The sequence below is a fragment of the Azolla caroliniana genome, unplaced genomic scaffold (assembly GCF_043228905.1).
Source record: "Azolla caroliniana isolate FFs.n. ecotype wild unplaced genomic scaffold, voAzoCaro1.0.p SCAF_15, whole genome shotgun sequence".
NCBI classification, from domain to species: Eukaryota; Viridiplantae; Streptophyta; class Polypodiopsida; order Salviniales; family Salviniaceae; genus Azolla; species Azolla caroliniana.
This window is the reverse complement of record NW_028230450.1, coordinates 18,454,446-18,464,694: the sequence shown is the minus strand read 5'-3', so window position 1 is coordinate 18,464,694 and position 10,249 is coordinate 18,454,446. Positions and strand designations below refer to the sequence as shown.

General features: G+C 38.8%; 2 protein-coding genes across 2 annotated transcripts; both read right to left on the bottom strand.

The window, feature by feature from the left end:
• Positions 1–214: 214 nt before the first annotated feature.
• On the bottom strand, positions 215–4,927 carry LOC147854900 (transcription factor FER-LIKE IRON DEFICIENCY-INDUCED TRANSCRIPTION FACTOR-like). Its single transcript, XM_087331467.1, has 5 exons — positions 4,874–4,927; positions 4,384–4,517; positions 3,399–3,614; positions 1,186–1,356; positions 215–741 (listed from the first exon to the last, which is right to left on the bottom strand). The coding sequence occupies exons 2-5, from the start codon at positions 4,510–4,512 to the stop codon at positions 658–660; spliced, it is 600 nt and encodes a 199-aa protein (XP_087187593.1). The 5' UTR covers positions 4,513–4,517; positions 4,874–4,927; the 3' UTR covers positions 215–657.
• Positions 4,928–6,433: 1,506 nt separating this feature from the next.
• On the bottom strand, positions 6,434–9,804 carry LOC147854899 (uncharacterized). Its single transcript, XM_087331375.1, has 4 exons — positions 8,996–9,804; positions 8,550–8,786; positions 7,383–7,553; positions 6,434–6,776 (listed from the first exon to the last, which is right to left on the bottom strand). The coding sequence occupies exons 1-4, from the start codon at positions 9,776–9,778 to the stop codon at positions 6,669–6,671; spliced, it is 1,299 nt and encodes a 432-aa protein (XP_087187501.1). The 5' UTR covers positions 9,779–9,804; the 3' UTR covers positions 6,434–6,668.
• Between the last annotated feature and the right edge of the window lie 445 nt (positions 9,805–10,249).

Here is a 10,249-nt window from a genome sequence, read left to right as displayed (position 1 = left end):
CGGCCAACGAGCAGTAGAGTGTTGAGAGCCAACGAGCAGGAACTCGGGGAAAGCTCAAACAGTCTGCACGCTACCTACCACCACCGAGCACACCACCTATGCATGCACATAGAAGACACTGAAACCCTAACAGGGAACAGAGACAACGCACCCCTCCACCAAGACGAAGAAAAGACAAAGTATATATATATAAAGGGGAAAGATACAACCCTAACAGAATTTTGCCACCATGGCCGCGGTGCCCCACTTCCTAAGAAGGAGAAGAAGAAGAAGATTACCAAGAAGTTACTAACCCTAGAAAATTCTTAACCAAACGACCCTCGACCAAAATGGTATACCCTTATAACTCAAAATGGGCAACCCTTTAACAAAGGGCGCTCCCTTCCTTTTATAGAACAAGGAGAGGGATGCGTTACAATGTGGGATAAATCCCTTATTACAAGGGATCCTCTGTCCCGAACTAACTATTGTCCAGCGCCATGATGGTGCCCCTATCATTTACACGATTTGTACAAGGGTGAGTGCACATGCTCCACCCCGCCGATTCCGCCGATATTCCCCAATTTCTCACCATGGCCCAGAATCCTCACGACAACGCGATTTTCACACCGTTGCCGAAAATCTTCACGACAACGTGTATGAAAGTTTCGCCAGATTTCACAAGAATAGACCAAATTTAGGTATAATGTTCAATACCATTTTCCGGATATCATCAACTTTCATTGAATACCCATTATTCACCTGTTAAAAAGTAATTCCAAGTAGATTCTTAGGTTTTCAAAACATGACAATGTTGACGTAAGGAATTCTACTCTTCGACTATTTATTGTACACTTACACATGAGATAGAACTAGAAACATATACCCTTGGGTAGCAAACAATGAAGTACTTACATACAATGACTATGGATTCATCGCCTAAAGGAGACATTCTTTCATAAGCACAATGTGCATGCATAATGTAGATTGTGGAATAACTCAACAAAGTTCAAATATTTTTGCATGCATCAAAAATTAAATCAAGAAAATATGGTGTAGTTATTTTCTCATGCATTGATTTTAGAATAGGAATTACTTGAAAAAACATCAAAACATTATACCTCATGTATCAAGCATAATAACTAAGAGACATGCATGAGATTTAAGAGAACATTAGATGCAACATTTTAGCTTGTAATCAAGTACCTTTATTATGAAAATGTTGATAATATGATCATTCGCGGAGGTGATATTTGCATGCAGAATGTGAAAGTCTACAGCCTCAAGAGCTTGTGTCAATTGCACTAGCACACCTGGACGTTTCTTACAATGTATCCGAAGATAATACATTTGATCTTCCATATGGGTCACATCCAACTACAAAAACAATCAAAAGCAATGGAGATGACACTTCAATATTTTTTCAAATGCAATTATTTGGTGTAAAATCCCATCTCGTTAATGTCTATTGTTCATGTGAATAGTTGTTTCTCCAATAATGGACAATTGAAGCAAAAGAAATCATTGAGTGTGTTTGTTCATGATATGGTTATTATCAACATAATACATGTTGCACACAAGATGGATGGTTAAGAAGCCTTTTTAGAAAAAGCGTTTCAATCTCAAATGCAACTTAACAAAAGATTCCTTTTCTTAGTTTTTAATTGGATCAACCCAAAATTCTAGTTCAATGTGTCTTTGGTAAAAACAATTGTTGACTCATCTGCAACTTTTAATAACTCAACCAAACATTCTAGGGCAAGGCCATGTGAGGAAGATAGAGATTTCCCGAAACTAAATTTGTTAATAAGTCTATGGTCATGATCTTTCCTTTTCATGTAGACGTAACTCCTTAGGCTAAGATAACTATGTTAAGTTATAAATGGAGTATTCAAGCATTTCCATATAGATGGGTTAAAGTCTCTTATTACTCAATTTCCAACCTAAATGATATCAAGCAAAAGTCAAACCGAATGCGCTTGAGTTAGTTCAGGCGATATGGTTGATGCTCTTGCTCTAAGAGGTCAATATGAGGCAATACCTATGTGACCCTGACGTTGCGTTTCGTAAGCAACAACATTTTCGAGAAATTTGGAAAAAGTCAAACACTACATGAGGGCTTCCGCTACTAGACATGTTAATTGAAGTGGGTAGGAGGGTTATATTTTATTGTATGGATTCTTTGTAGCCTTTGGACATATTTTCATTAATACCAAGGTGAATCTTGACTTCTTTTTTTAAATGAGATCACGCAAAGAGGAATGTTCAACATCCCAATTTATCAATAAACATATGCAAAATGGTCCATAATCATTTGTTGTCAAAAGTAGTATGTACACCACCAAACCCTACATCACATTTTGGTCAAATCTAGGTAAGAAGCACTAGGATTTGGGAGTGATAAAGGTCATTCTTACTTTGGTGTTGAAAGGCTCAAAGTGTGCCTACTATGACATGATTGATCACTCACAAAGGGTGATTGATTACTTTGAAAAATGACGCATGATTAAAGTTCATTACTTCAATCATATGTAAAAGAAGGGTACTTAAACATAATAGAGTGGTCACAAGCTTAATTATGTTCCCCTCCAACATCTCTTGGACATTCTCGAGGATCATCACATTGTTATTTATATGGAGTACATGATAAGGAGGCCTTCGTGCCTCCATCATCTTACATGAATAATCATTCCTTCTTAATTCTTAAACGGCTCATGAATGAGCCTTACAATGTCCCTCTTACTTAAACAACGTATCCTCGATGCATAAAATAAGACTAATTTTAGTAATTCCAAAAGTGCCCTTTTTCCTACCTTTTTCATTTCTAGTCTAAATTTATAGTGATTTCTACTATTATATTTACATGACGACACATTGAAATGCCAACAATTCATGTCAAACTCGAGTAAGAAGCACTAGAGCTTGTTGGGCTATACAATCCTCCAAATCTAATAAAATAATTGGAGGGTAATTCTTATAACTCTTGTGCATAGATTTGTTACTATTGTAATAGGTCTAACCTCCACATATGCACTAGGTGAGCCACGTGTGTAAGAGAGGCTTTAGCTAAATTGTAGACACAACTCATTGGCTGGGCATAATAACAAGTCTCGTGGTGCTCAACCTTATAGCAAGAACACATAACACTAACAAGAGGATTGCTATCCTTCAATGATGAAATTAAGTTGCTTTTGATAACTTATAAATAAGAGAACCTAGAGATCTAAACAAAATTTCAATGATCCCAACATTTTGGAAAGCAAAGGGACAAGTCATAAATGTGAGCTTGGTATTCATCTAATGTTATCAAACATCCATTAAGATCAATAATGAATTTACTAATTAATCAATGAAAAATTTGAAGCCAACAAATTGGTGATGACATTCTAAATCAACAAATTGCTCGTAATTAAGCGCACCAGGAGGATTCGATGTTTGTGATCACACGGGGGACGTTTCCTTTTCATATCAATCTTCAGTGTCGTGTGACAATTTGTAACAATGTGCCATCTATTTTGCTTATGTCTCGAACAAAGTTCCTCCAAAGACGCAACATCCACCTTCATACGTTGCATCCGCTTCTGTAGATGCTTGACATAAGCAATCGCATCCGTCAAAATCGAGGCTTTGTTCATCTATTGTTTGTAAATCCAAGTAAAAGCAAGGAATGGTAATTAGGTCTTTATGAAGTAGCAAGTTCATTCCTAGGCAGACACTAGGAAGTCTTAAACCCAAGTAATATTCTCGGTATATTGTTATACAAAACATGTATGTTGTTATTGCCCCACCGAAGCAAGGAAGTCACAAACAAGTCAGGGTCACAAGGCATTGGACTAGCAAAGTGTTCCCCCACATTAACAATGACACAATGTAGTTTGCGACAACAAATTATTGGAACATGGAAGATGAGCCCATCACCTATCCGACTAAATTAGACGATGTGAATTATTATACAAGAGGGATCGTCAAGCACTTGATCGCCATTGTGGTGTAGCGTGCCTTAGTTCGTGCATATAAAAGTGTGCCACTAGGCGACAATGCCAATGCCTTGGGACTTAAAAGTGTGCACCTAGGCCACAGTGTCGGTGCCTAGGTGCACTGGTGCCAATGCCGGTGCACCTAGGTATCCCACACCAGCTCCAATCCAATTAACATACTAATTAGAATATTAACCAGGGCCTAATTAACATACTAAACCTCCACAATTAACATACTAATTAGAAGATTAACCAGGGCCTAATTAACATACTAAACCTCCACAATTAACATACTAATTAGAAGATTAATGACAAACTAAATTAACCCAAATACATTAAATGGAGACAAAATCTCTAATCAAAATTTTGGCAAATACAGTAATAATTAAAACGAGAATCACAACTAAAACTAAAAATGGAATGATACCTTGCTGATATTGGGAACAATGGATCTAAGAGAGTAAAGGACATCGTTCATTTTCTTCCGCCTCCGCCTTTCCAGCATCAGATGGTTTGATGATGCCACTCCCAATCGCTCTGCTTCTGTGCTCTCCATCTCTCCTGTCGTTGATTAATAAAAGGCAGAGCTTGGTATATCCCAATTATTAGCGGTGCAATAATTATCCGCTTAGATCAAACTATAGCTATGGCATAGCTATAAACTGTTAATTATCACTAATTACTGTCATGCTTAGCTGTATAATTTTGCTTACATTGGTTTTGTGATTACCCGATCATCATTTATTTTTTATTATTAGTAACAGAACATTAATCGTGATTAATCATGATTATAGAGGGTAAGCATCATTAGGGGTAATCGCGTAGCTGTTAATTGAGTTACTAAGAACGTAATCACCCAATGATAAATCACGCTATTAATTACTAGCAGCGATTAATTTGTTAATGCCGCTAATTACCTGATAAGATAGCAGTTGAATCGGCGTGGCTAATCTTCGGGGAGCAGTACAAAAAAGAAAGTTTCTCTGCAGTTAAATGTAGTACAAGTTATTTGGGGGAGGTTAGTACGTAGTACATAAGGGCACGTGGCAAGCTGCTGCCAGCTGGCTGCCACGTGAGTTGCGTTTACGTGGCAGGCATCCGTAGGTAGTTAACGTGGCAGCTTTTTTCCACTTTTCTCACGTGATTTTAAGCCACGTGTCACGTGATGGGGGGGGGGGGGCCAACCCCTCGGCAAAACCCCACAAAGTCTTCATTCTTCGCTCTATGAGTTCTGCGGAACTTCTACGTTTTGTTGATCACGCCGGACATTTTTTTTTGTTTTATCGGTTTCTTACCGAGAGAGCAGATAACGCACCACGACATGTTAAGCTCGTGAATTCGTCCGCCTGATCCACCTCCGAGTTTAGGGTTTAGGGTTTAGGGTTTCCAGTGCATTAGAAAAGATCATTCATAGAAGAAGAGAGGGAAACTCGAAATATCAAGGTTTCACCTTTTCAAGTGTTCTTCGAAGGAGGAAATTGTTTCATGTAAATCGATGTCCCTTTCTCGGGCTTGGACCATCTCCTATACTAAGTTCACTTGTGAACTGTCGATAAAATGGTGCAAGTTCTGATGTCTAGCGTGCCCAAAGGATTTCAAGATTTTGTTTTAACAAAATAATTATTTGGAAGAATGGTAAGAGTTTCGAGATTGGGAATTCCCCCCAAAAGTATTAAGCGTCCTAAGCTATTTATGGCGTAAAGTAGTAACACATTCTAATTCTAATCAGGAAAGCACCGGTAAAACTGACAACTATAGTTTGGTTGAAACAAGTGTACCAAATAAGAAAATAATCAATTCCGTATGTGCAAGTTTACAGTGGTTATTTCTTCTTTCCATCCGCCTCGTACTATAGTCGCACATGGCGAGATATTCACATGTAGTTTCAAGGCCAACTCATTTGTCAGTTCAACATCCTCGATGAGGTGACAAAAGCTTCTTTTAAGATTATGAGAGGGAAAAAGCGGAAATTTCAAGATGGCCTACAAGATGGATTGGTAAAAAGCCTTTATGTCCCTTCTTAATTCTTTTTTTTTTTCCCAAAAACTCCCCCCTCTTAATTCTTAATAGGGGAGAAGACATCATACGTCGATATACATGTGAACCTCCTACAAAAGCAATAAGAAAATCAGGAAATGTGAGACATGGGCGATGCGTCCAGGCGAAGAAGGGGGGGGGGGGGGGGGGGATATATGTACTGTATATATGTATAACGTAAGACGACATATGTGATTGTGTTCTGTACCAAGCAAATCTTAACAGTAAGTTGTCCGTCCGAGTTTCACATACTACAGGGAAAATGAATTGTCCGATCGAGACCGGCCATAACAACGATAACTCAAACGGGTCCCGAGTCCCGACCATCCTTTCGAGTTTCACATACTGAAGGGACACTGAATTGTCCGATCGACCGGCAATAACAACGATAACTCAAGTGGGTCCCGACTCCCGACTATCCTTTCAAAATTATTAAATCATTGGTAAAAGGAAACCCCCGTTTCATATATTTATTTTTCCAAACGCATTACCAAGGAGAGAAAAGCATTGTTTCTTATAAAGAAAACACACACACAAATAATAAGCTTTTTAAAGCTCCACACGGGCTGCACGTGCGCTTCCTGTGCACGTGGGCAGCCCCCTGTCACGTGACTTTGCCACTGCCACGTCAGCCTGCTGCGCCCTGTCACGTGCGCTCTATTTTTCTGCTCTCCTTCAACGCTCCTCTCGATCTCGCAGGAACAGCCCGAATTTGGGTAGCGCGCTCACTATTTTCTGCCGGATGTCGTCTGCTAATCCCACCGTCGAACGCCCGCCCTTCACCTGTGCGATCGAGAAACATTGAAATTCAAAAGAAATTCCAGCGTTGAATCGAGAGAAAGTGTATGGATCATTGCCATAGGATTGATTGATTCTCTAGCATTTAAATTTTTGGAGCGGGCGATTACTTGGATCACGAAGGCATTATGTAATTTGATGACAACATATATATATATAGATTGGATTAAGATCACGATGGCATTAATTTGATGACAGTATATATGTATGGATTGAGATCAAGGCGGCATTAACTTGATGACAGTATGTATATATATATGGATGAGATCAAGAAGGCATTAATTTGATGACAGTATATATATACATATTGGATGAGATCAAGAAGCCATTAATTTGATGACAGTATATATATATATATATATATATTTGATGAGATCAAGAAGGCATTAATTCGATGACAGTATATATATATTGGATGAGATCAAGAAGGCATTAATTTGATGACAATATATATGGATGAGCGATCACGTAGCAAGCATAATACCCAAAAATAAAGGATTCTTGAGTTAAGGTTTTAGAGTTTAGGGTTTAGGGTTTAGGGTTTAGGGATTCATGGATGCCATGATTTTGCTTCTGGAATTCACAGATTACCTCTATCAGTAAAGTGTTGAGGACATGATCATTCACAGAAGTGACATTGGCATTCAGAATGTCAAAGTCCAGAGCTTCAAGAGCATGCGTCAATTGCACCAGCACGCCTGGACTTTTCTCGCAATCTATGCAGAGATGATACATCTGTGCCTCCATATGGCGCACATTTAACTACAAAAAACAGAATAAATGCAGACATTGAAGCTGTTTTATTCAAAAAGTGTTTGATTAATATTGTAATTAGTGTCGTATATTAATTTCTGCAACTAATATTTTGATCACCACGAAGTTTAATTAATCGCATTGCTTCTCGAGTAATTTAAATTTTACGCTCTGTAGAAATCATTTGAGGGGGCTAATATATCATCTTAACATATAACTGCAGGTGGTTATCGTCAATGTTAATTAAAGCTTGGGACTGATTCGAATGCAACTAATGGAATTAACTTTAGTTTTGCAATGGTTTTTTAGAATTAGCTCTATGAAACACGTCCATCATGCAGACATGAATTACTCTTCAAACAATGCATGTAGGTTTTTGCATGGTGAAACATTTTTAATCTAGCATACATTCGTAGTGTAATTAATGAAGTTGAGTCGGTTGGAACAATGTCTGCAGGCAGGAGGCATGGCTAGTGAATTAAGCATGGGTAGTGGTGCTAATGCAGATTTAGGGTTTAGGGTTTAGGGTTTAGGGTTTAGGGTTTAAGGTTTAGGGTTTAGGGTCTATAACATGGGCCATGATCCGTGATCAATACTCTGAGAGAAGCAAGCCATTGATTGGGCAGAGAAGGTGATCGATCGATGGATCTTCGTGAACAAATCGAGAATCTATATTGGCCTTGCGAATTTTTCATTAAATTGGGCAGAGCATTAAACATGTATAATGAGAAAATCAATGAATGTTAATTCATTTGAATCCATCAATCTTTAACCGGCTTAGGGTTTAGGGTTTAGGGTTTAGGGTTTAGGGTTCATCTCTGAATTTGAGAATCTATATTGGCCTTGTGAATATTTCATGAAGTGGTTAGCATTAAACATGTATAATGAGGAAATCAATGAACGTTAATTAATTTGAATCTATGAGTCAATGCGAGAAGAAAAATCCTATAATCATGACATTAATCTTAAAATCAACTCAAAATGGCTCGTAATTAATTATTTCACCGTCAGGATCTTATGTTTGCGATCCGGACTGGGCGCAGGCCTAATCTTGGTCTTAATATTTGGAGTGATATTCTGCTGCTTCATGTCTGCAGAATTCGGAGTGGCGGCACAGAGACAGTCTTGATTTCTCAACGAAAATGCCTCCAAAGCCTCGACATCGGTCTGCATAGCCTGCACCCTATTCTGCAGATCCTTCACATAAACAATCGCATCCGTCACAATCGAGGCTTTGTCCATCTGTTCTTTGAAATTCAGGCAAAATTGCAGGAGTAATTAAAGCAGATGCTTAATTATAATAAATCACATAAATCTAGTTACTACTCTTAAAGCAAATGCTTAATAATTATAACTACTTAAGATGGGGTAATAATCGCATCTTAATTAGTAGATTAAGAATGGGATTAAATGATCTGGTGGATCATTAACATAATTCACTATATATATACCTTGCTGATCTTGGGAACAATGGATCGTAGAATGTAAAGGCTCTCGTTCAGTTTCTTCCTCCTCCGGCGTTCTGACATGAGATTCTTGGACACTGGAGATAGTTCCTGTCCTGCCATAGCAGGATTCAACTCTCCTGCTGTCGATTTACAGACAATGCAGCTTGGATTACTGCCGTCATAATTAGTGATTCCATGATTATAATCTGTCAGCTTCCTCGGATTATAGATATAACCTTCCTTAATAATCCCATTCACCTTATGATTACCATTCCTGCAATCGATCTTCTTCTTCTTCTTCATCATCATCACCATATCCATCATCACCCCATGGCCACCATATTCATTACTCTGCATCAATGTCTTCTTCTTCTTCTTCTTCTTCTTCATAATCTGATTAGCGTGATTGTTGTTGCTAATCATCCCCGCGCCTTGATTATTGCTAATAATCGGCTCTCGAACATCGTTAGGATGAAAATCAGGCACCAGTAATTCCTCATGATGAGCAGGGGGGGTCATCAAATCAACGGAATCGCGATTGAAGGAATGAATCAGCTCCTCGTGGCTAATCATGGCATCAGAATTAGCAGCAGCAGCAGCAGCATCATTATGATTGTGATTATGATTATCATGCTCATCATTAAGGTCCCATTGAAGTATAGGGCTGAGATTGTCGTGATTAAGGTTCCAGATAAACCTGTCGTTGCAGGTGCCGTTATATTCCATCAGGAGGTCGTGAGTGCAGTCTAGGGTTTCCAGGCCGTTCTCCTGATCCTGATCCGCCATGGATTTGAGCTCGATCAGGGGGCAGTAATCAGTCATTAGCGCGCAGCAAAATCAGCAGAGAAATAACAGGCAAATGGAGGGGATAAAGAGGGAAAACGGCTGGTCCGACGTGGCGTGCCACCTCGGCGTGCCACCCCACGCTCCACCGGTGACGTGGCAGGGCTTACGTGGCGCCCTGTCCACCGTCGTTTTTTTTTTTTTTTTGGCGGTTTTGTTTATTTTTATGTGATTCGTTTATGGGGAAAAGTACCAGGATACCCCCTGGAAGTTCTTCTATTTACCAGAATGCCCCTGGAAGTTCCAAATTTACTCAACTACCCCTATGTCCAAAAAATTATACTTTATAAAGTAATATACACTCAAATCTATAAGCCTTATTTACCAAAGATGGAAGAAATGGACCCGAACTAGCCCTATTTACCAAAGATTTGAGTGTGTAATTACTTTATAAAGTGTAATTTTTTGTACATA

What these genes read in the sequence shown, in the direction of transcription:
- LOC147854900 (XM_087331467.1), bottom strand. Translation starts at nt 4,512, where the DNA reads ATGGAGAGCACAGAAGCAGAGCGATTGGGAGTGGCATCATCAAACCAT. An exon ending in TTGTTCCCAATATCAGCAAG is followed by an intron (nt 3,615 to 4,383) that starts GTATCATTCCAT and finishes TACAAACAATAG; the next exon opens with ATGAACAAAGCCTCGATTTT. An exon ending in TCAACATTTTCATAATAAAG is followed by an intron (nt 742 to 1,185) that starts GTACTTGATTAC and finishes ACTTTTTAACAG; the next exon opens with GTGAATAATGGGTATTCAAT.
- LOC147854899 (XM_087331375.1), bottom strand. Translation starts at nt 9,778, where the DNA reads ATGGCGGATCAGGATCAGGAGAACGGCCTGGAAACCCTAGACTGCACT. An exon ending in TTGTTCCCAAGATCAGCAAG is followed by an intron (nt 8,787 to 8,995) that starts GTATATATATAG and finishes TTCAAAGAACAG; the next exon opens with ATGGACAAAGCCTCGATTGT. An exon ending in TCAACACTTTACTGATAGAG is followed by an intron (nt 6,777 to 7,382) that starts GTAATCTGTGAA and finishes TCGATCGCACAG; the next exon opens with GTGAAGGGCGGGCGTTCGAC.